The sequence below is a fragment of the Mesoplodon bidens genome (genome assembly GCF_964165515.1).
Source record: "Mesoplodon bidens genome assembly, chromosome: 3".
In the NCBI taxonomy this organism is placed as follows: Eukaryota; Metazoa; Chordata; class Mammalia; order Artiodactyla; family Ziphiidae; genus Mesoplodon; species Mesoplodon bidens.
This window is the reverse complement of record NC_138178.1, coordinates 18,235,781-18,261,718: the sequence shown is the minus strand read 5'-3', so window position 1 is coordinate 18,261,718 and position 25,938 is coordinate 18,235,781. Positions and strand designations below refer to the sequence as shown.

At 37.0% G+C, this 25,938-nt stretch overlaps 1 protein-coding gene across 4 annotated transcripts in view; it reads left to right on the top strand.

Moving 5' to 3' along the window:
- The window catches only part of CUL2 (cullin 2), a 79,770-nt gene that overhangs the window by 30,349 nt on the left and 23,483 nt on the right, over nucleotides 1-25,938 (top strand). For 3 of the 4 annotated variants that reach the window (XM_081228708.1, XM_081228707.1, XM_081228706.1), the window contains exons 4-9: nucleotides 61-155; nucleotides 6,454-6,559; nucleotides 10,798-10,880; nucleotides 20,456-20,552; nucleotides 20,649-20,759; nucleotides 23,540-23,702. In XM_081228708.1, the coding sequence (XP_081084834.1) occupies nucleotides 61-155; nucleotides 6,454-6,559; nucleotides 10,798-10,880; nucleotides 20,456-20,552; nucleotides 20,649-20,759; nucleotides 23,540-23,702 (655 nt within the window). The remainder of the gene's footprint in view (nucleotides 1-60; nucleotides 156-6,453; nucleotides 6,560-10,797; nucleotides 10,881-20,455; nucleotides 20,553-20,648; nucleotides 20,760-23,539; nucleotides 23,703-25,938) is intronic. The other variant, XM_081228709.1, reaches the window with a different exon arrangement.

The window sequence follows — 25,938 nt, the reverse complement described above, 5'->3', positions numbered from 1 at the left end:
GCTTACAAATGAAAATGATTAGTGCTTTCTGAGGAAAAAATATTTTTCTTCTTTTTCTAGAGAGTTCTGGAGTCTGAAGAGCAAGTGCTTGTTATGTATCATAGGTACTGGGAGGAATACAGCAAGGGTGCCGACTATATGGACTGCTTGTATAGGTAAGTACACTTTTAGACTCTCGGCAGTCTAAACAGTAGTGCCTGCATTTGGTAATTGCAGGAGTTTTTTGTTTGTCTTTACTACCTGCTACCCGTGAAAATGAGCAGAACTAAAGCATTACCTGATGAATGGACTTTTCTCTGCTATGGGGAAAGGTCTGTAGTGTGGGTCACGCAGGTATTTGGGAGCCAGGCAGTGTATGGAAACTTATTCTGTGAAAACTAAAACTGTATTTGATGGCATAGCTCTGTTTCTTCAGTTGTCTGGGACTGTGTAACACACATTAAATCTTGACAGATCCGAAGTGAAACTTCAGCTTGGATGAAACTTTTAGTGAATCTAAGCTCGTGCCCCCCTCCAGCCTGCTCTTGTTTGACTCTAGGATTCAGCATTTTATGTTTCATGGAAGTACCTGGCGGTTTTCTCTTGACGTTCTCCCGCCCTCTCCTCTAGACGTGCTGAATTACCGGCAGTGTTGTGATGCCTTGTGGTTTCACATCATCCCGCCTTTCCTTGTGCTATTCTGTCTGTCTGGATTGCTTTTCTTCCTTTCCCTGAATGACTAGTTCCCATTCCCCACTCTGAACTCCCCTCTCCTTGCCTCAGTCTCCTGCTTAGATCTTTGGTGTTAACTGCCACTCATGCATGTTCCTGTGGCACTCTGGGCTGGTCCTCTCTAACTCATTCACGTAGACGGTGGAAATAAGTACAGTACCTAGGTACACAGGCAGAGACCCATTTGTTGAAGGACAGTGGATAAATAGGGAATAGTGCTGTTAAGCACCTGGGCCTTGTGGCCTGTGATGGTTGCAGTGATAATTTTGCCCTGTGCATTGTGGCTTGGGCCACAGATGAACCCCTGCCTCAGTTTCTTGCTGGAAAAGAGGAATAGAGCTAGGTCTCAAAGCGTTTCCTGCACAGGTACATGGGGCCAAGGCATGGTCGCCTTGGTGTGTCTGTCCTTCTTTGCTTTACTGGTTCATATTCCCTTTGGTTTTTATAACAACACTGGACTTTACTAGATGTAAGCTGCCTATGTTAGAAACTGGAACTCACTTTTAAATGGCCAGTAGCTCTATTTCCTCTTAGAAGAGCAAAATATAATAAAACCAGAAACCAGCGATTGCTAACACGGGCAAGGTTTGCTGGGGCTTTGGCTTTTACAGAACATTTTTGCCATCCATTAAACATCCTGACATTTGATTTCCCCCCTCCATCCACCAAAGTGGCCTAGTCATAAATAGAACTTTAAGAATTCCTTAGCTAAACCGTGGGGGAGAGCGGGGGGTTTTAAGGATCAGAGTGAGAGCACACGCGTGTCTTTGTCACTGCTGAGAAGCTGGGGCCGCTGGTACATGGATGACAAAACAGAGTGCTTCGACTGTGTGCCGTGCAGTGGATCCCTCATTAGCTGAGATACTTCAGTAAAGATTCCAGTTGTTTTTCTGTTCTTTCTTAGTTTTCTGGGGCACCGTTCTCTTGGTTCTCCTGCACCTCTCTTTACCAAAATCAATTTGGTATTATTGAAAGTAGTACTATTAAATTGGTATTGTTGATGAGCTTTTATTAAATTTTGCAATATATATGATATATACACATATGTGTGCGTATATATAAAGCCATATGAGGTAGTTGGTTTTTTACAATGGAGGAAAACTAAGGGTCAGAGAGGTCAAGATCCCTGAGCTGGAAAAATTACAAGGGCAGAATTTAAACCCAGATCAGTCTGAATAAATCCATTTAACTTCTTCATTCTACCTAGCCTCACTCTAGGGAGTCGTAGTCACTTACGTAGGTTCTATTCTCATCCTTTAGCTACACTCTGCGTTCTTTCTAGGATGATCTCTATTACTCCTGGTTTTAACTACAACCTGTATATTGATAACCACCAAAATAAATGTTTATTGCAGGTGGTCTAAGTTTCAGAGGAATATTCTTACCTAGATGCCTGTACCTCCGGGATGTTCCGTGGGTACATTGTACTACTGCAGATGTTCACAACTGAGCTTGTTATCTTTTACACACACGCTGCCCCAGTAATACGCATTTTGGTTAATGGTAGTCCTGGACATCCAGATGTATATGCCGGAAGTCTGTTATCCTTCACCTAGGGTTATCCTCTCTACCTGACCCCTCTTGGTCAAATCCTCCAAGTGTCTCTTAAATTTATTATTTCCTTTGCAGTGCTATTATAGTATTGTAGTTCAAGCTTTTTATTGTTTCTGACCTGGACTATTATTGATAACATCCCTGTAACCAGTCTCCCAGCCTTTGATTTCTAATTTATTCTATTTATTAAACTTCTCAAGTGCAAATTTGATCACCGTCCGAAATCATTTAGTAACTTTGCACTGTCTGTAGTAGAGACTTAGAACCCATGGCTCATGGGATTCACTTATAGAGTGTTTTGTTTGACCTCTGTGGGGTTGGCTTCATGTGACTGATTTATTTAATTATATTGGTAGACTGAGTGGTGAGATCCTTCTCATAGAGGGCACATTTGGCAGTAATTAGATAAAAACTGCTTGATAGTCTTTACTTGTTGGGTAGTAGGTTATCCAGGCTATCTCTTGTTATTAATCTTAGTCTATAAGGAAATCTGTGTGAAGAAATGTAAAGGAAAAAAATCAGTTTTATTTCAAAGCATTTTTCAGTATTATTGTTTTGAAGTAATTTCTAGCCTTTTCTTTACTCTGATTGATTTATAAGATGGATGGATATGCATTAGCATAGGTGACTTAAGGATTCCAATTTTAAAGAAAAATAATGATGCTCCTACCCCACCTTTCCTGTCGCTACATATCTGTTTAGGCCCTGCGTGCAGGCCCTTGAAGTGGGGTACTTAAAGTATTAGCTTGAGAACTAACGACTCTTGAAATCCAGTAGGTATTAGTGTGGGAACAGTTCTTATAATGGATTTTTTGTGTGTGTGTGTGTGTGGTACGCGGGCCTCTCACCGCTGCGGCCCCTCCCGCCACGGAGCACAGGCTCCGGACGCGCAGGCTCAGCGGCCATGGCCCATGGGCCCAGCCGCTCCTTGGCACGTGGGATCCTCCCGGACCGGGGCACGAACCCTCGCCCCCTGCACCGGCAGGCGGACTCCCAACCACTGCGCCACCAGGGAAGCCCATAATGGATTTTTTTAAAGATAGATTGAAATGCCTGATTTCTAAGAGGCTTCACAGTTACCTTAGGCTATTAGTTCTTGTTAGTTAATACTGTTGTGTTACTGTTGATACTCCAGAAAAGCAAAGGATACTTATCAATCACTTTGTTGCCAGAATGAATTATAAAAACATGTACTACTGCATGAGTTAGACCTGAGCAGAACAGTCAGGTATTGACTGTGTGGTAGAGTATCGACTATTTAAAGAAATTATTGAAAGCTATTTTACTTTACGATTTCCTAGAATATATATCTTTATTTAAAAACAAATGTGTGGTTAATAAATCTGATTGTAAAATACTACAGTGACTTAGAAATTAAGGATGGTGTTTGAATCAAAACGAAAAATTATGCTACTTACATTTTAAATTATATCTATAAATTATTTTAAAAGCTTCTCTATCAAGCTTAAACTGTCAAGAGTAGAAATCTGTAATGAGAAGAATATAGATAATGAAAGTTAGTTTAAAATTTATTCCATGCAGGAAAGAGAACAGTGGCTTGTCCTATCAGATATAAAACGTATAAAGCTCCACTAAAACAGTGTATTGGCTGTGGAATATACACACAGATCTCTAGTGAATCCAGGCTTCTGTAGATCTAGCAGCTACTCTTCAGAGTCAGCAAACTCTTACGCTGAGAAGTTTACACTTACTGTATAGGAATAAGGGGGCTGCTGAATAGGGAGTTGATATCCTGAAAGCAGAATTTTTAGGTGAATTGGATATGCCAGAAATGGGAAATAGAGATCAGTCATGAGAGTGTTGCACATGATCCAAGCAGAGAGTCAACGAATGGCATTGAAAGTGAAAAGGAAAATAATGGGAGGAGGTGAGGAATAGTGTAGGAGGACAGGAGGACCAGCTGATTAAAGGAGGTAAACGGAAGGATGAGATAAGTGATGCTAATGTTTTAGGTAGGATTACTGGGATGGCCATGGTACAGTGACCAGAAAAGGAATGGTTTGGAGCAAAGGGTCTTATAGAAAGGCACATGTAATGGTGCAGATATGACTAAGTTCCCCCTGCTCAGCACTTTGCACTGTTGAAATGTTACAGTTGTTTATGTTTTGATGTCCTACCAGATGGGTAAGCTCTCTGGGCAGAGCCTACATGTTTGTTTTTCGTTTTTCTATCCTCAGTGCCTTGTGGTACCTGGCATGCAGTATGCACTTGGTCAGTACTTGCTGAATGAGAGTGGGAGACCTCGTGAGTTTTCTGGCCCAGCTCTGCCACTTAGTAGCTGATGGACCTTTGCCGAGTTCTTTAAGCTGTCTAAGCTGCAATTTTCTTACACGTAAAATGAGGATCCTAATAGTACCACATATATCTACCTCCTAGTATTCAGCCAGCTGCAATGCCTACGCCTGTCTCTGACACACGATAGGCGCTCCATAAGTGTCAGTGATTACTTTTATTTCCTGACATTCATGCTTTTGTGATCTGGCCCCAGGCTGCTTTTCCAAGTTTGTGTTCTAATGTTAGCTTTTGCCATCCGTGCTGCTGGAACGTTACCCGTTTATTCATTTCGTAATTCGGAGAAGTATTTTTCGAGGACTGCCTATCTGCCTGCCACTGTTCTGGACACTGTCTGCCAGACCTCATATTCTAGAGAGGAGGTGGATGTACAAAACCAGTAGACAAAGAAAAGAACAGGATTATTTCACATAGTAGCAAGTGCTGTGAAGAAAACAGTTATGTATTAGATAGTTACTTCATTGGGGGTGGGAAGTGAAGGTTAGTTTGGTTTGGGGTCAGATCAGGCCTGAGAGAGGTGTGTTTGAGCCAAGACCAGAGTGACAGAGGCCAGAGGTGAAATGCCCTACCCCAGGGAGTCTGTTTCAGGTGAAGCAGCGGTTTCTCTCCAGCTCTTGCTTCCGTCTCTCAGTCCTGTTCCCCTTTTCTCAGCTGGAAGGTGTGGTGGAAGCACAGCAGGAAATTATTAGGGTTACAGTAAGAATGGAAGGGAAAGCTAAATGACATTTTGAAGGAAATGACTTTGTAACCAGTGGACAGAAGAGACTAAAATGTCACATGGAGCACCAAGGTTGTAAGCCCTGGAGTCCAGAGCTTGAAGTGAGTGAATGTGGGAGGGAACTTGTGTAAGTGGTGGTGGCCGTAGCGCTTTATTATTTTTCATCGTCTGCTAGGATTGTCAGTGGAGTTATGTAGTTGAAATTTTTGTTTTCTTTGCTTGCAGTTTCAGTTGTCTAAACATTCAGCAGACCTTTCATTTTGATTCAGTGAACGTGGGAAAGTGTGTGTTTTAACACAGAGATTTTGTGGTTGTTGCCTAAATACTTGTATTGTCAATAGCTATTTTCACCTTGGCAGAAGCCGTCAAATGAATAGTTTTAGGTGTTGAGCATTAAAGGCCTTGTGGTGAAATCTGGGATGGTAAAAAGTGATGCTTGAATATTACACGCCTTTGTACACATTTTATTTAATCTTAGAACTCTTTATTCATCTTAGTAGTTCTTAGAGTTCATCACAGTTATTAGTCTTTCTTTATAAAGCTGTTTACCCCTAGTAGACAAAGTGATCTTGAATCTGTCAGTTTTGCCCATACTTCTTACTGTAACAATCTATTGCATTTTCTCACCTACTGATTGTGATTTTTTTGTTTGTTTGTTTAAAAATGAAAAGTTACATATTTAATGGTGATAAAATGTAGAGAACTTTCTTGACTTTGATCTTTTAACCATTTTCTGTTTAATTCTTTGCAAAGTGAACTTGGCTTATTTAACAGGAAGAATCTGGGAATGAGCAAATTAGACTGTAGAGGGTTGACCCTTGGATAGGAGCTGTTGGGCTATAAGAGTATTGGAAAGTTTTAGAACAAAACCCCTGAGTTTTTTTAAGTGAGACTGTGGTAATAGGGGTTTTTTTTTTTGCTACTCTAGAGGTCTTACTCTTTGTCTCTTAGGACCTAGCAAAGGGAGTTGGGCTGGTAATTTTTATCTTTTTTAAAAATTATATTTCTAATTTATATATAATTAGTTTCTTTTGGATGTATTACTGAACTATTTTACAGTTGATTATAACCCTAAAATTATTGCTCTAAAGTTGCACGTTACTTGTTTTCCTACTGAATTTGACATAGTGTCTATTGATATTACATTTGTTTTTCAGGTATCTCAACACCCAGTTTATTAAAAAGAATAAATTGACAGAAGCTGACCTTCAGTATGGTTATGGTGGTGTAGATATGAATGAACCACTTATGGAAATAGGAGAGGTAGGACATTCTTTAAGTGACTGGCAAACATAAGAGTGTTTTTATATACTGAGGAAATTTGATTCACTGTCCTTTTCTTAAGGACACTGAGTGGACTATCTCAAAATTGTCAAGATTTAAAACATCCTAGGGAATAATTCCCTGGCAGTCCAGTGGTTAAGACTCTGTGCTTCCAATGCAGGGGACGTGGGTTCGATCCCTTGTCGGGGAACTAAGTTCCTGAAAGCTGCGTGACCAAAGGGGGAAAAAAAAAATCCTGAATGTTAAGTAAATGAAATACTGTCATGATTTCCTAAGAATCTTCAGATAGATGAGAAGAACAGAAAAGATGTGATGAGTATTATTTTAATAGTTAAATTAATGATGGATGAATGACAGAAGGTTAATAGTTCTGCTGTATGAAAAATCTCATAAAACGTATTTAGAAAATGTTGAGACTCTTATGGTTGAAAAGTGTGAAGGACATGGACTTAAAAGAGAACCTAAAAGAGAGGAAATAGAAATTTGTGGATGCGACAAATTTATTTTAACTTTAAAAAGTAATTAAAGAAATTCAGAGTAAAACAATAAAGTGTGCAGTTCAACCAATTCACTCAAATTTTTGAGGTACAGTTCAGATTTAAATGTGGAAAATTATAATAATATATAAAACATATACTGACTATGCAAGAAATACTCTAGTGCAGTGTTTTTTAAAATTTATTTATTTGTTTGTTTGTTTATTTATTTATGGCTGTGTTGGGTCTTCGTTTCTGTGCGAGGGCTTTCTCTAGTTGTGGCAAGTGGGGCCCACTCTTCATCACGGTGCGCAGGCCTCTCACTATCGTGGCCTCTCTTGTTGCGGAGCACAGGCTCCAGACGCGCAGGCTCAGTAGTTCTGGCTCACGGGCCTAGTTGCTCCGCGGCATGTGGGATCTTCACAGACCAGGGCTTGAACCCGTGTCCCCTGCATTAGCAGGCAGATTTTCAACCACTGTGCCACCAGGGAAGCCCTAGTGCAGTGTTTTTTTATTCATGTCGTACATATTTATCGAGTAGCCAGACATTGGGGATACAATGGTGAACAGATAGAAGGTCCGCTCTCCTCATGGGGAAGCAGATGCCAACAAAGTAAAGAAATTAATGTTAAATTTTGATGGGTGTCAGTGAAGGAAATAAACAACTAAGATGCAGCATTAGTAGAAATTTAAATTAGAATAACCCCTTTAGAAAGAAATTAATCAGTGTCTTTCAGTAGACTTTAAAATGTTCAATACCTGTTGACCAGGTAATCCCATGTCTGGTAATTTGTACTGCAAAACTAATATGGAAAAAAAGGTTTAAACGTTTAAAAGTATTCCTTGCAGTCATTAATAAGGGTGACTAATGGGCTAACAGTCTAAATTTCCAATATCCAATAAAAATCACACATAGAAGACTATATACAATATGGTTTTGTTATAAAAGTAGGCAAAGGGATAAATTAGTAGAAAACAGTTCATAGAAACATTAACAAAGGGGAAAATGGATTTTGAAAACATTTGGACACGACATTATATGTTTAATAGGAATAAAGCTGTAGAGGGGAAAGGATGTAGAGAAACAGATCAGTGGGAAATATCAGAATCTTAATAGCAGTTGTTTTAGTTTGTAGGATTATAAGTGAATGTTTTATTTTATAATCGTTCCTTATCACTAACACCATCATGCCCACTCCTCTTCCCAGAGGAAATCACTATAAACAATTAGATTTATATATTTTCTGAATTTTACCTGCGCTTTTACATATAAATATATATATATACACACACATAATAGTTTTGACATCAGAGCATATATAAAATTCTGTAACTTGTATTAATTGCCTTTTTAAAAAGTAGGGATATCAAATAATTATTAATTATTTATTAAACTATTCCCCTTAGTTTTCATTTTTTTGTTGTCACAAACAATACTGTGTGAACATCATTGTTCATTTGTTCACTTATTAAATATTTTTTGAATCCCTCTGTGTGCTAGACGCTGTACTATATGCTGGGAATATGGTAATGAGTAAAGTAAACAGAAATCTTACAATCATGGAGTTATAGTTGTGTATATATCTGCTTGTACATGAGCAGAAATTTTCATGGAGTGAGTACCAGGAAGTGGATTTTCTGGGTCAAAGCACAGCCTGAACTTTGATAGCCCTGCCACCTTGCCTTTCAAAGGCTTTACCAGTTTGCCCTCCTACTACAGCTATAAAATCCCATTTTCTTATGTATTATCTTCTTTGTGCTAATTAAAAAGAAAAAGAAGGCAAAACCTGAAGAATGTTCCTTGTGGGAAAACAGATGCTTTTACTTATTTTTATAAAATTACCAGTAGATCAGAAAAAAGTTATCCCAGGCAAACAGTAGAGAGGCTAAAAACAGAATCATAACTGTGTGGATGCAGCTACATTGGAAACAGGAGAAATCAATTTTTTTTTTTTTAGGAGCAATCAGTTTTTGATACTGGAATAACTTGTACTCTGTATGAGAAAAATATATTGGAGTTTAAAGGCTTTCATGTGAAGGCAAAACTTGAAAACTTTGGAAGGCAGCATAGGAGCACACATATCTCCTCAAGGTTGACCTTAGGGAGCGAAAGAGTTCTTAAAAGACACAAGAATGCAAACAATAACGGAAAAGATTGTTAAATTTGAGCACATTAAAATAGAATATATTTTTACTTAAAAAATGCTGTAAAGAAATTCAAAAGTCAAGTCACAAACTATGACAAAGTGCGATATGTTAAACTGTCAAGGGATTAATTTCCATGATATATAAAGAACTACGAGGTCGCATTGAGAACAAGACAAACATTAATGGAATAATGGACAAAAGAGATGAATGGACTGTTTACGGAGAAAAAGGAAAACTGAAATGCACAAAAATCATAAAAAGATGCCCAGCCTTATTCAGGAAATTGCCAGTTAAAACCTGAAGGAGGTCCATTTTATGTCCATCACATTGGCAAAGTCTGACCGGAGCCTGGCAATAGCAGTTGTTGTCAGGATGTTGGCTTCAAGTGTAAAATGGAAAACCAGTTGGCTTTGTTTAGTAAAGCTGCACGCATGCCTGCTCCTGTGGGCCAGTGTCTCCACTTGTAGGTGTGTGTCAGGGAACCGCTTGCTTACGACCACCAGAAGGTGAATGCAGGAACAGCCGCAGTTTCTCAGTGGCAAAAGCTGGGATCACAAACAGTGTCATCAGCAGTAGAAAGTAAAAGTTGATCATAGTGTCTTCATACAAGAGGGTACTATGTAGCAGTGCCAGTGATTGAACTATAAACTCTTTATCAATTTGGTTGGATTTCAATAACAAAGTTACAGTTAAAAAATTATACATAAGGAATAAGATTAAAAAATGACAAAAAATAAAATTAAAAAATAACAACAAACAAAACAAACCAAAGCAAAAATCATACATGGAAGAGCATACAATGTGATTTTGTTATCAAGGTCAGAAACAGTCAACTTCAGGACTTCCCTGGTGGTCCAGTGGTTAGGACTCCGCACTTCCATTGCAGGGGGCACAGGTTTGATAACTTGGTCGGGGAACTAAGATCCCACATGCCACGTGGTGCGGCCAAAAAAAAAGAAATAGTCAGCTTCAAAAATATCATATGGGGATAGTTACACACTTGGTAGAGCTGTAAGGAAGGGAATGATTTAACACAAAACGCAGGATAGTGATAATCTCTGAGGGGAAAGAAAGGAGGAGGACATTTGGGGCAACAGTAATGGTGAAGTCGTATTTCTTAAATTGGGTGTTGAATACAGGTATGTTTATTTTATTTTTCTTTAAATTGACTTATTCTTTTATGTTTGTATGAGAGGTGTTATAATTTCAAAAACCAGCCAACAGCCAAATCACATTATTTTATTTAACATAACTCCTTTGTTTCCATTATAGTTTTGGTGTCTATAGCCCTTCCCGAATATTGGGCATTTAACAATCAGTAAATTAAGGTTTTATAAAAATCAGTTATTTCTGTAAGATTTTCAATTAATGATAAAAGCTTAATTCTGTTCTTTGTACAAGTCTGATATGATAGTCATTGTCATTTTAAATTAGAAATTTATTTTCCTTATATTCAATTTTTATTTGAATTTTGAAGTATAGTTATAAATACTTCATTTGATGGGTGTTTTTACTTTTAAAAGAAGTCTTGAACAAATGTTTAAATCAAATACTAAGTAATTCAGCCTTGATGATTTTCATTTTTCCTGGCAGCTAGCATTGGATATGTGGAGGAAATTGATGGTTGAACCACTTCAGACCATCCTCATCCGAATGCTCCTCCGAGAAATCAAAAAGTGAGTACTGACATTGATCTTCTTGAGTCAGTTCTAATTTGCTGTTTGAAATGGTCTAAAATAGTGAACAGTTGCATGGCTGTCAACTGCACATAGGCCTCATTTTACTGTAACAAGCCTCATTTTCCATTCTAATGCCAATATTTTAAAATCGTTTTATAATCTTTTGGTTTTGGGGGGCAGATTTCACTATGACCTAATATGCTTAGTAAATAAGTCCCTGAAGGAAATGACTTGTTTTGTAATCCTGAAACGTCTTGGATCTTGTAGGCAGTGCTGAGTTGTTTGAACATATTCTCAGCTGAAACCCTGATGACAATAACCTACTCAGGAAAACAGATTATTCCAGTTGTTGGTCACCTTAATAATCAGTTAACTTGTGAGGTAAATTTATGAGAAAAGGGCTTCCCACTGTCCTCATGGCCCAGAGTGGTTGACTCTTTACCTGACTGCTGTGTGAATAAGGTTTGGCACCAAGTAAGTTATCCTGTGGAGTCCAGAGTAGAACATTCTTGGTCAGCTCTGGCCTAGAAGGTTCTTACTAGACCTCAGCTCTGGGGAATCAGAAACTGAAATCGCTCACACAGATAAATTTTAGGTGACGGAACTACTGTGAAAGGAATCCTGTAGACCAGTGAATTGCTGTGTGATAATGGCCACTCCCTCTGAAACTGCTTTCATTAAGAAGACCCAAATATGGAGTTTTTTATGTGAGGAAAAAAAGCAGAGCGTTGTTCTTACTATGGGGCTCCTAGTAAGAAATAAGAGGTTAAGAAAAAAAGCCACAAAAGGAGAGACTATTTTAATATTTAATGTTAACACCAAATAGAAAATACATGGTAGGAGTTAGTAACTTGGTTTTTAAAAATTGTCACTCACGCTTTTCATGATTCTACTGTTTCCAAAGGTGATGAGAGAGAGGAAAGGCAGTAGTGAAGCAGTAGGGTGGAACAGTTTTCTTCCTTCCTCTTTCTCCACTGAACTATGACTGACTAAAGAACATCTCCAGCGAGAGTTACAGGCTCTAGTATAATTTCCTTTGCTAAGAAATATTAGCTTTCTTATTGACTTGGAATTCAGCTATTTTACATGAAAAGTATAATGAAAATATTGTTATAATTTTCTAAATGCACTTTTAATGAAATGTCTCTTTTAATATAATTTTGATCCAACCTAGTAAATTTTCCTTAAGTGTGATTGTTAGCTTGTTAAAAATGAATTTTATGAAAAATTAAAGAAAATATAACTGAGAAAAATAATACAACAGTAGGATACTAATTCTGGAAAAGACATAGGGACTATATGTTTAGAGACATTAGGGCAACTTGTTTTGGTTTTGTTGTTAAAATCAGTTTCCATTAAAGTATTATTCAACATGCTTTACTAATATCTCATTTATTTTTTATGTCTACTCTATGAGGTAGGTATTATCTTACATTTTACAGCTAAGGGTACTAAGGCTTAATAATAATAATAAAATATGGAAACTGTGTACCAAGCAGTGATCTAAAAACTTTACGTATGAATCCCATTTAATCTTCACCCTAGGTGATTGGTACAATTTACCATTTTACAGTTGTGTTGCTCTATTCAGCTCCCATCTTCTTAGTTCCAGAGATTCAAATCTGGAATTTTAAACTCTAAGTCCATTATGCCTGTCATTTCAATCCACAGAATGTTTCTTCCACTCCTAGCTCCAGTACTTTAGCTTAATGATGAATATATTTTGGTTTTATAATGCTTTGAGTATTCTAGTGTTTTCACACGTATTTTCTTTATTTGATCTCAAGGAGGCCAGGCAGGTTTTATTTATAAGTGAGCAAATTGAACTTCAATAAGGAAAAATGACTTACTGAACTTGATGTAGGTAGGAAAGAGACTCCATGTGTTTAAGTTTCCAATTTGGGTCTTTCTGCTACATTGCTTTAACATCTATTTACCCCTTGTCATGTGAGATATCATGGACAGATAGGGTGACAATAAAGCATGATGAGAGAGTGGTAAATTGCCCAGAGCACTGGGAAAAGTAGATTGAAAAAGGTGAGATGCAGTGGAGAGGATTATACAGTGAAAAGATTTCAGAGCAAGGACAAATGACATGCCAGCAAATCCCTAACAGATACATGTGGTTTTATTCCTGCCTAGATAGGTCTCCCTTAGTGCTAACATTATTTAATGTAGTCTGAGAGGTTAGTTTTTATCATAATAATCAAGAGTTGCTAAAAGAAAAGACATGTGTCTTTCCTAGTTCTTAAATACATTTAGTACTTGGTACACTGTTTACCCTTGGACGTCAACATTTTTTAGATACTGCTGCTTTAAAACTGTTCCCAGGGTTTTACGTTTGTTTTGCCCTGTGATTCTTAAGCACTTGTCCTTTAGCTAAAATGCTTGCTTCCACCACTCAGGTGCTTATCTGATACTAATGATACAGCTCTTTTCCTACAACTTGGGTTAGATAATCCCTACCTCAGTTAATTGTTCTTTATTTTACCCAAGTAATATACTTTCTCCATCTTTTCACTGTGTGCTCTTAGCTTCATCAGTAGATGAATTAATTTGGTTAGCACCTTCAGGAAAAGAGTAGTTCCTAATGTAACTTTGGTTGTGCAGAGGTATATTTTATGCCGCACCATCACCTACATCTCTAGGAGTTTTTGTATAGAATCACACATAGAACTGTCCTTCCTTTTCTTATTGTAAGAGAAATATACAGATCATAAAAATTCCCCAACTCACAGGTAGTGTGTTGATCTTCTTGGAAGATTTCAGAAAGTTGAGGGCCATCTCAGCCTTGAAAGAGGTAAAGTTATCTGTCAAGTTAATGGAGGACTTGTGAAATCAAAATGTTCTGCTAAGTGAAAATTCTTACTAGGCATGAATGCTGAAATGCTCAGCAAACTGTAATACAATTTCATGACTTTTGAAAAAAGTTGTAATTGGGTGGAGTGGGGTTTCTGTAGATCAGAAAAGATGGTCTAAAAAGGCCACAGGCAGGAAAACAAGACAGCAACATAAAGTGACATAAAAGGCTAAACGACCATGTATCCTCTGCTTTTAAGGTACAGACTAGGTCCAGGCTCTTTTTTTGATTAATTGTATTCTATAAAGTTGGCTTCTTTTGAGGTATGTAAACGCTACAGGAATAATCCCAGCTTCATGCATTTTAGAGAAACTGTTTCAGTGAAGTACTAGATTTAAAAGTGGAATGTAGGTTGCAGAAATTTTTTGTTTGCTTAAGAGAGTCAATGAAACAATTGTTAGTTTAATTTTTTTTTTCATGGTATCATGAAATCTGTACACATAAAATTTAATTGATAATCCAAAAGTAAAAGTGCTCCTCCTATATAAGGAAGAGAGAAACAAGTGATGTAATCATAGGTTGTGTGTCTGCCTGTTTTTCACAGTGTCTGCTTCACTAAGGAAAGATAAAAGTAATTCTATTCATATAATAACTTGTCTTTTATAATAAAATAGTAGAATTGCCAATTGGGACTTTCAGTGTAGTAACAACCTAACATTGTTTTTAATTTTAATAAATAAAATGCTGTAACTTTGTGGATCTAAATGTTACAATGTAAGAATATGAAATTAGAGAGAAGAAAGTAGATACATTTTTAAATGCAGGTAAAAGGAATTGCTTAGATGCTTAAAGATACTGTTGAAAACACAGACTTTTTAATGCTAAATGGATTCAGAATTGCTTTCCTTTTTTCCAGTAGCTCCGCTTTCTAGTGTCAAGTAGTCTTTGAACAAAAATAGAAACTTTAATTTTTTAATTTTAAAAAATTTTTAAAAAATATTATTTATTTATTTATTTTTGGCTACATTGGGTCTTAGTTGCTGTGCGCGGGCTTTCTCTCTAGTTGCGGCGAATGGGGTCTACTCTTTGTTGCGGTGGGCAGACTTCTCATTGCAGTGGCTTCTCTTATTGCGGAGCACAGGCTCTAGGCGTGCGGGCTTCAGTAGTTGTGGTGCCTGGGCTCAGTAGTGGCGCATGGGCTTAGTTGCTCCGTGGCCTGTGGGATTTTCCCAGACCAGGGCTTGAACCCATGTCCCCTGCATTGGCAGGTGGATTCTTAACCACTGTGCCACCAGGGAAACCCCAAAATAAAAACTTTAAATAAAATTTTTTCTTCCCCTTTGAATTAGGAACAATCTATAACATAGGCTGCTGTGGCTGATTTGTGTTTTCTCTGACATGTTCATATATTTGTTATTCTATTTCTTAACTGTTAAGAAATTATAGATTTCATTGAGGAAAAATATCTTGGATAAAAATAAAATTTAATGTAGTAGTTTTTACTGTTTTGTATCTCAGTTTCTGAGAGATGTTTTAAATTTCCCAGCTCATTTAGATTTATGGATTTTCATCCGTGCAGTTGTTAGTTTTTGTTTTATGAATTTTGAGGCTCTGTTGTTAGTTGAATAAATATCAGGATTATTCTGTTCATGGTTAATTGTTTTTATTGTTATGTAGTAACTTTTTCTATCTTGTACTCTTTTTCCATATTCTGTCACATATTAATATTGTTATAACAGTTTTCTTTTGGACTTTTGGGGATTTTGCTGTGTGTGTGTATCATTTTAGTGTAAAATTAAATATAGATACAGGAGGCCATACAACACAAATGTACAGCTTAATGAATTATTATAAGGTGAATGTGCTTGTTACTGCCACCCAGGTTAAGGACTAGAACCATGCCAGCCTCCCCTGAGACCCTTGTGTGTGTCCCACCCCTCCTTTTCTCCCATAGTAACCACTACCCAACTTTTGAGGCAATCACTTTCTTCTATTTCCTTATGGTTTTTCCACCCATGTGTGCATTCCTAGACTCTGTAGTTTAGTCTTGTCTATCCTAAAAAAACCTGCTCCAGACTGCACCCAGACTGCGCCCAGACTGCGCCAGACTGAGCCCAGACTGAGCTAGACTGCGCCCAGACTGCACCCAGACTGTGCCAGACTGCACCCTGATAGCTCCCAGACTGCACCAGACTGCCCCCAGACTGCTCCAGACTGCCCCCAGACTTTTAATCTAATACATCTTTTAAATCTTTTAATCAATAGGTTTCTCCTCCATCCTTTTTTCTTTTTTTTTTTTTTCAAACTTGTAACTTATTTGTTCCTGAATCCTGGCCATTTGATCTTTAGACTTTAGCACCGTCTGGATTTTGCAGATTGCATGCATGAGGCCCATTTATACGTGTTTCTTTGTCCTCTGTTTCCTGTAAATTGGCAGTTCAGTGTTTTACTCAGACTCAGGTTGGTTCTTGCCGGCAAAACCATAGATATTTTGTTCTTTGGTAATGTCTGATTTTTCACTCTTTTTTTGATGTAAGCAGCCACTGATGCTAAATGCTGACATCTTTTAGTATATTGGGGTTTGTATAACGATGCCACCTTAATTCTGTCATTCGGTTTTCATTTTTAACTTGAAAAATTTTATAAAAATATTCTTACCCTTATCTACTATTTGGTTATCATATAGGATGGGTGAAATAACTGCTTGTTTCTTTTCTTTTCTTTACCCAGTTGTCAGGATAATGAGTTGGTTTGCTGTCATGTTCAAAAAGTGGCCAATTAGCTTTTTTTTTCCAACATACTGTGGTGAAACTTATAGACTTAAATATATTTGATTTGTTCCTATTCATTGTCTAACTTTATTAAAGTTTAAATAGCCTCTCTTTGGTTAGTTGGTGCCAGAGTCCTTTTGAAGTGACCCTAGTCATCACTGATAACTTTCTTGCTATCTACTATGTCAGTGTATTCCAGCCTTATCTTGTACATTTTCTTCCCCAGACCTGGTACCGGCTACTCAGTGAAAAACTTAGTTGCAAATACACAAATGATATGTAAATGCATTCTTGAAAAACTTTGAGTGTTCCAGATCCTTTCCTCAGTCTTACTCTCCACAGAGGTAATCCCTGTTATCATTCGGTTAACTGTCTTTTCAAACCTTTTCCTATGAATTTTTATATCTATGTAGAGAAATAAATATGATACAGAATACAATACAGAATATTGTTTTGTTCTCTTTTTTTTTTTTTTTTTTTTTTTTTTTTTTGCGGTACGCAGGGCTCTCACTGCTGTGGCCTCTCCCGTTGCGGAGCACAGGCTCCGGATGCGCAGGCTCAGCAGCCATGGCTCACGGGCCCAGCTGCTCCACGGCATGTGGGATCTTCCCGTACCGGGGCACGAACCTGTGTCCCCTGCGTCGGCAGGCGGACTCTCAACCACTGCGCCACCAGGGAAGCCCTGTTCTCTTTTTTTAAGTATAGAATTTTTTCTTTTTTTCTAACTTCTGAAAATCATTTATGACGTACTTCTTTTAAAAGTCAATTTTATATCTTGATAATTTTTCTATGTTTGTACGTAGCGATCTTCCTCATTCTTCCTAAACTCTATATAATATTTGGTATGGCCCCACCTCATTTTTTAAACTCTTCTAGTAATGTCTATTAGGTTGTTTCCAGTTTTTCCATTACTACAACTCTTTGGTTCTGTCATGCACAGGTGCAGATATTTGGAGCCATAGAGTATGTGCATTTAGAATTAATGTTGCCCTCTGTGAAGTACCTGTTCTTCCAAAGGCAGAGTATGGGAACCCGTTTCCCTACTACTCATCAAGTCTTGCCTGTCTGAAGGTGAACTGTTTCCTTGATTTCCCAGTGCCTCCTGAGGTGCTCTGGGGTTGGGGCCAAGCAGTCTGGGCGCAGTCTGGCGGCAGTCTGGAGCGGTCTGGGCGCGGGCGCTTCCCTTCCTCGTGACACCACACTCACGGCTCCTGCAGGGACACGCAGAGTAGCTAGTCTGCTGATGACCTTGCTGGTTTTGTGCCAGCCCGCTCTCAGTAGCACCACTTCTTGCCCGCCCTCCTTCACTATCTTCCACCCCCTCCTTTTAGCAGTTCTTTCTCTTGTGCATTTTGGTCCGTAATTTTGTTTTTCTGTGCTATCTAGTCTTCATTCTCTTTTTTTCAGTTTCTACAGGTCCAAGGGCTACAGCCAACAATGGAGTGTTAAAAAGTATCCTTCCTGTCACTTCTCAGATTTGGAGTGAGAGCAGGAGGCTGCATTTAATTTGTTGGAACCATATTCTCATTTTAATCCTAGGGGGTGAATGGGAGCTTCACCAAGAGATTAATTTACCCATTGTCACATATCAGAATCAGGACTTTTGAGAGTTCCAGCCTCACTTTTAGTGACCACCGCAAACCTGGTCTGCTCTCTAAAAGACCTTGGTTTTAAAATCACAGTTAGTGCTTTCTTTGGTCTCTTAGCTTTCTTCTCCTCTCTAATTTATTGAAAATGCTTCCATTTTGCGCCTATCTGTACTTAAAATACTAGCTTATTGATGGTTTACTCATGTACCAGGCACTGTGCTACATACTTTCTTGGATTATGCGTAATCTTTACCATATCCTCGTGAGAGTAGGTACATTTCTTACCCCCACTTTACAGAAGGGGACATCTCTGAGTACTAAAGGTTAATAAGCACCTGCACAAGGTGACCTATTAATGCAGCCAGAACTTGAACCTAGGTAGTCTGACTCCAAAATCCTGGTCTTAGGGGCTACAATAAACTATTCCTATTAGTTCCCGTCCTCCCAGCTGAGTGATTTCATTATGATTGTTGTAGGCATTTTCCACTTAGTTCTGTCAAGATCAAATAATGAGCCATATTCTAAAAATTCTTCATATTCTTTTCTCAAGGCTCGTCTCTTGGGATCACTGTTCTTAGATGAGACCAGAGCTTATTCAGATAACCAGCTTAGTCATTGCTTTTATATAGTACTAACTTAGCATCATTTCAGTTTATTTTCATTATCTGTCAGCCTAATAGAAATAAATTACAATGATTTTCTATTGTACCTTTTGTGCAGTTATCAAAGTGTATGGTGAATTGAATAATTATGCCTAAGAGTTTCTGAGTTCAGATGTTCTTCTTACAGGAGAGGACAATTTAGTTATTAAGCAGTAGGGATGTCAATGTTCTTTCTGGGCACTACCTTATCTGATTCCAGCTTCTCTGGGCCTTTTGGGGTCAGAAACAAATAGCAGGAGTGCTGAGAATAGCAGCAGTGGACATTTTCCTGGTGCTGAGCAGGGACAGTAGGATTTGGTCATGAAAATAATTTTAGGTAACCTGATTTTCCAAATACCTAGATATTTCTCACTTTTGACTGATTTTCATTTGGTCTCAGACAAAGTTAAAAGGCAAAAAGTGATGCGCTCCAAATCAATGGAATAGGTTATATCATTATTTCAGCAGATTTAATTTGGGCTTAAGAGGGAAGGTCAGCAGAGGAAAGGAGCTCACCACGTGTCACCTTGTATGAACGCGTCGTTCTTATATCAAAATGTAGACTTTGTAACTACATTTCTGTGACTGTCAGAAGGACTGTAGCCATGTTAATTCAAACACAACAAACTTTTCCCAGAATATCCAGATAATTAATGGGAGACGGAACGAGGATTAGAGGGAGGCAGAGGCAGGGAGGGACACTGATATATAAAGGTAATTGCCACAATACTTCTCTTAACTGTTAGAAAATCTTTATATCCCAGTACGAAAACCAGAAGATTTTACTAGGAAATGATGATAATATATTTTTCTGTTGCTTTCTTTGTAAAATAATTATTAATTCAAAGAAAAAAAACTGTTTTAAAGTGAGGTGGAAGATTACCATGGAAAGGTAAACCTTTGACTGTATAGTGGTTTGCTTTGAGCATTATTAACTGGAGTCAGAAACTTCCAGCATAGAGCCAGACCATTTTACTGTGGCTTTAGGCCCACTCTTATTTTTTTCCTATTTCTGTAATTATAAAAGCCAAAATTTACCTACATTTCTTATTGTGATTAAGACTTGCATCACAGTAGTACCCTTGACTAAGTAGGAACTTATCAAAATGTCACAGGAATAATTGAGATGATTTTAGATCCCTTTGTAACTGTAACAGAATATAGAAAGATTAAAACATATCTCACTAAATTTCTAAGTAGAGAAATACCTTTGTGCTTAGATGAAAGCAACTCAGTGGCTCTAGCAGACCTCTTAGAGAGAGAGCAACAGTTATTAGTCATTTCAATGAGCGATATATTGTGTTAGAGTGTACCTTTGAGGAATGAGTCTCATCAGATTACTGTAGGCATACTTGTGATGCTTCAAAGACTGCATTCTCAGACCACATCCTCTAGTAATAGAGTTTGTGGTGAGTTAAATTCAAATATTCTTAACCACTGGTATTTAAAGTCTTGAATTGATGGGCTCATAGCTACTCTATTAAAATTGAAGAAGTATCATCTTAGTGTCAACATAGTATCTTTAATTTTACAATTAAGCTTTTCTGTTGTTTATTGAAATGACATCTAATGTGTACATAAACTATCATAAATATTAATTCAGCTGCAATATGAAAAATCATTTTTAAGTATCGTGTGCATTGACCTTTAAAATGCTTTATACATAATGTGATTAGACCAATAGAATAAGCAGCCATATTGTGGCATACTTTGGTATATTTCCAGAGATATTTGTATTCTCAAGAATGTTTTGTGTTATACCTTGTTTTAGTGATCGTGGTGGAGAAGACCCAAACCAGAAAGTAATCCATGGGGTTATTAACTCCTTTGTTCATGTTGAACAGTATAAGAAAAAATTCCCCTTAAAGGTAAAAAGCCTCCTTTAAAAACATAAATAATTAGACCTTTAATTTCTTAAGTTGCCTGTTCTAATTTTTTAAATATGATTTAATTGATTTATTTAGTTTTATCAGGAAATCTTTGAGTCTCCCTTCCTGACTGAAACAGGAGAGTACTACAAACAAGAAGCTTCAAATTTATTACAAGAATCAAACTGCTCACAGTATATGGAAAAGGTAAGAAAACATTATGTTAACTACATCATCTGTTATATATCAGGCATGGTTTTATTTAATATTAGTTATCTTAGTTAATACATTTTTTTGGTGGAAAAAGTTCTGTTTTTTTGATCATTACGCTGAGTTATAGTTAATGTACAACACCTATTGATAAATCATTGTTCCTGCTATGGCATTTTCCATAGCAAAGGTGCTATTCCAGTTTTCATTGTGGTTGATGCTTTCTGATAAAATCCTGATTGCTGGATTTGCTTGTCTTTAACATTAATATATATTCATATCCTTGGCAAAATAAACTATATTTTGTGCTTAGTAGATAAGGGAATAGGATAAGTACAAAAGCTAGGGGTTGGGGTTTTTATCTTCCTCTAAAATGGAAGGAAAAAAATAGTAAAAATATAATAATTCTAGATACTTGGTCTTTTTGGTCTGTTAAGTTTGTGGAAGACTGAGAAAAACCTCCACGAGAAATTTTAATCATTAAACCAACACATTGATAACCATATTTATAATTCCATATATATTTTCTCAGTAAAAGAATAGTGAGATTATAAATTCAGTCATCAGGTAAGATATGTTAGAAATTTTAACTAGATTGTTTCATCGGCACTCTTGGATTTCAAGCATTTTATTATCAGATGATTTTTGTTAGTTTGTTTACCTTTAAGAAAGGTAAAATGGGGACTTCCCTGGTGGCACAGTGGTTAAGACTCCACACTCCCAATGTAGGGGGCCTGGGTTCGATCCCTGGTCGGCGAACTAGATCCCACATGCATGCCACAACTCAGAGTTCACATGCTGCAACTAAGGAGCCTGCCTGCCGCGACTACTACCCAGTGCAACCAAATAAATAAATAAATAAATAATTTTTTTTTTTTTTTAAAGGTAAAATGTTTCAAGTGGAATAGCTGTAGTGAGGCTTCCATAGGCCATAGGTCAGGAAATATCAGTACTTACTGATATGATACAATGGTGAATATTCCACAAAGCCCAGGTCCAGAAGCCTAAGGTGTTTAATTCTTTTCATGCTTTGTCACTCTTTAGCTCTGGGACCTTGAGGAAGTTATCTAGGACATTTCCCTCCATTAAGTGCAGGCTACACTAAGTCAGTGGGTCTTAGCACTTAGCCCTTTTTACATCTTAGACTTTTGTTAAAGGTTCTAGATCCAATCCTGAGAAGTGCACACAGAATATCAGGGATACATACTCTCCTCGTTATATCTGGCTCTCAAAAACAGGCTGTTGGCAAACAATGGAAACAACCCAAATGCCTTTCAGGAGTTGAAAAGACAGGCAAAATGTGTATACATACAATGGAGTATCATTCAGCCTTAAAAAGGAATAAAGTTCTGACAGATGCTACAGCATGGATTAACTTTGAGAATATTATGTTGAGTGAAATAAGCCAGACACAAAAGGACAAACATCATATGGTTCCACTTATATAAAATATCTAGAATAGACAAAGTCATAGAGACAGAAAGTATTATAGATTAGAAGTTATTGGGAGGGGAGGATAGGGAGTTATAGCTTAGTGGTTACACAGTTTCTGTTTGGTGTAATGAAAAAGTTTTGGAAATAGTTGCACAACATTGTGAATATAATTAATGCTACTGAATTGTACATTTAAAAATGGTTAAAATGACAAATTTTATGTTACATATATTTTACCACAATTTAAAAAAACTAATAATGTAATATACCAAAACCCACTGAATTGTATACTTTAAATGGGGGGAATTATATGATATGTAAACTAGATCTCAAACTATTAAAAGGAAGGCCATTGGAGATTATATTTGGAAAATAACATTTATAAGAATAGGTCATTTAATTAACAGACAATTCATATGGCCTTCCTAATTCCCTTTCTGTATCTTTCCTCTAGTTTTGGCTTTTTCTGCCAGCTACAGGTGGTTTATTTGAAGCCCTGCATTGAGGCACTCCAAACTTAATCTACTTTTTATTGATATGCACACTCCCCCCCCCCCGTCATTTTCATTATTTTATTGTTTTCCTTTTCTCATCCTCCCTTGCCTCCCTCAGACCCACATTCTAATTCCTTTTTTATTTAGTTAATCCATAAACAGGTTAAAGTCATGTTTGTATACTAAACATGGCTAGGTCTGTTTTTCTTTTGAGGTAGAAATTAGCCAGATTCTCTGGCTATTATCTTTATTATCTGGTTCTTGTTGATGTTAACCAGTGTATTGTTTGTACCTCAGTGGTTTTTTTATAGGATAAGCTTTAATAAAGGTCTTGATTGAAATATTTGACCATGACTAAATTTTTTTTACTTAAAAAAATTTAATGGAATATTTAATGTGATAGTTTACTATCATGTACATACTGTTTATGTTTTGTAAGATGAATCAACATAAAGTAATTAGCTTAATCTACATGATCCAGTTGATGTAAATTACTTTTTAGTTTGATAGTTAAATATCCATTAAGCGACCACCTATTCCGGTTTTTAATGATCTTTACCCATGTTTCCTATTGCATATAGGTTGTCTATATGTAGGATGATTGGGGTCAATAAATGAGGGCAAAATGCAGACCATTTAACTTTTCATAAGACCGTGCTGTTCATAAGACAGTGCTGAAATGTCGGTGACATCTAGTAGCTTAATAAAATTTTGAAATGACTTATGGAATGAGAGTTTAAATTAGTTATATAATTCTTACTTGTAAGTTACTTTGCCATGTAAGTTACTTATTGATATTACAGGTGTTTTCTCATAGTAGTTTCTGACTGTAAGAATATATTTCTAAAGGTTCTAGGTAGATTAAAAGATGAAGAAATTCGATGTCGAAAATACTTAAATCCAAGTTCATATACTAAAGTAATTCATGAATGTCAGCAACGAATGGTAGCAGACCACTTACAGTTCTTACATGCAGAATGTCATAATATCATCCGACAAGAGAAAAAAAATGGTAAGTGATACCAAACATCAACGTGAATAGAAATTAAATTATAAACCCACTTTTTACATCATGTTCCAGCTACCTTAGACTTCAAACATATTTAAGTAATAGTCTCTAAAATATTCGATATGCCTTTTTACAGATATTAATAATCTATTTTAAAAGATTGTTTTGGAAAAGTATATTTTCAAACTGCATTCTAAAGTCAAAAGAAAAACTGGGAAAATATGTTTGCACATTTTAAAAAATCACAGAGGCTAATTTCCTGAATACATTAAGAGTTTCTAGTAAATAAGAGGAGAAAAGACAAAGAACATGAAAAGGAAATATAAATAGATTTTAAATATATGAAGATGCTCAGTCTCACTCAAAATAGGGGAAATACAAAATGAAAATACAAAGAAATGTTAACAATAAGCAGTGAATAAAATGGAATTTTTTAGAAAAAAGCAATAAGGATTTTTAAATAGCAGGGAATAAATGTAACAAGATATGTGTCAGACCTACACAGAAAACTAAACATTCTTGAAAGCAACATTGATTTATAGATCCAGGGCAATCTTCTCAAAACCCAAGATTTTTTTTTAAACTCTGAAACTCTGAAAGTTATACTTACTCTTCAAGACAATTTTGAAGAGTGTGATGCGAAAACTTTGCAGGATAGCATGACTTGTAAAAACCACAGTAATTAGGAATATGAGGCGTCGGTGCAAGGATAGGCAAAGAGACCAATGGAATAAAATAAAAAGCCGAGAAATAACCCATGCATATGTAGATACTTCATTTAAGACTAAGGCAGCCCTGCAGAGCAGTGGGTGAAGGATAGTGTTTTGAACGCACAGTGCCAGGTCCGTTGGATATCCATGTGGGAAAAAAGTGAAATTTGATCTGTACCTCAAACACCATATACAAAATCGATCAATTCATTTTGGGCTTTTGATCTCAATGTAAAGCACTAACACTTCCAGAAGATAATATAGGAGAATAACTTCATGACCTTGGAGGTAGAGAAAAGTATTTTAAATAAGACACAGAAAGCACTAACCACAAGGAAAGATTGATCAAGTTGACTACTTTATCATTAAAAACTTTGGATCATTAAAAAACCATTAAGACCATTGGATCATCAAAATAGCCTCACAATGACAGTCAGGACAAAGGAGCCAAGAATACACAATGGGGAAAGGACAATCTCTTTAATAAATGTTTTTGAAAAAACTGGACAGCCACATGCAAAAGAATGAAACTGGACCACTGTCTTATATCATACATAAAAATTAACTCAGAATGAATTAAACACTTGAACCTAAGACCTGAAGCCATAAAACTCCTAGAAAAAAACAAAGGCGATAAGCTCCTTGACATCCGTCTTGGTGATGATTTTTTGAATCTGACACCAAAAGCAAAGGCAACAAAAGCAAAAATAAACAAGTGGGACTCCATCAAATTAAAAAGCTTCTGCACAGCAAAGGAAACCATCAGCAAAATGAAAAGGTGACCAACTGAATGGGAGAAAATATTTGCAAATCATTTATCTGATAAGGGGTTAATATCCAAAATATATAAAAGACTCATACAACCCAATAGCAGAAAGACTGATTAAAAAATGAGAAGATCAGGGCTTCCCTGGTGGCGCAGTGGTTGAGAGTCTGCCTGCCGATGCAGGGGACACGGGTTCATGCCCTGGTCCGGGAGGATCCCACATGCTGCGGAGTCGCTGGGCCCGTGAGCCATGGCCGCTGAGCCTGCGCGTCCAGAGCCTGTGCTCCGCAACGGGAGAGGCCACAACAGTGAGAGGCCTGTGTACTGAAAGAAAAAAAAAAAAAAGAAAAGATCTGAACAGACATTTTTCTAAAGACTTACAGATGGCCAGCAGGTACATGAAAAGGTGCTCAACATTATTAATCATCAGGGAAATGCAACTCCAAACCCCAGTGAGATATCACCTCACACCTGTTAGCATGGCTGTTATCAAAAAGGCTAGAAATAACAAATGTTGGCGAGGATGTGAAGAAAAGGGAACCATCGTGTACAGTTGGTGGGATAAAAATTAAAAATAAAACTATCATGTGATCTAGCAATTCTACTTCCAGGCATTTATCCAAAGAAAACAAAAACACTAACCCCCAAAAATATATGAACCCTGTTCATATATGTTCATTGCAGCATTATTTACAATAAGCAAGATAAGGAAACAACCTAAGTGTCCACTGATAGGTGAATGGATGAAAATAAACACACACAC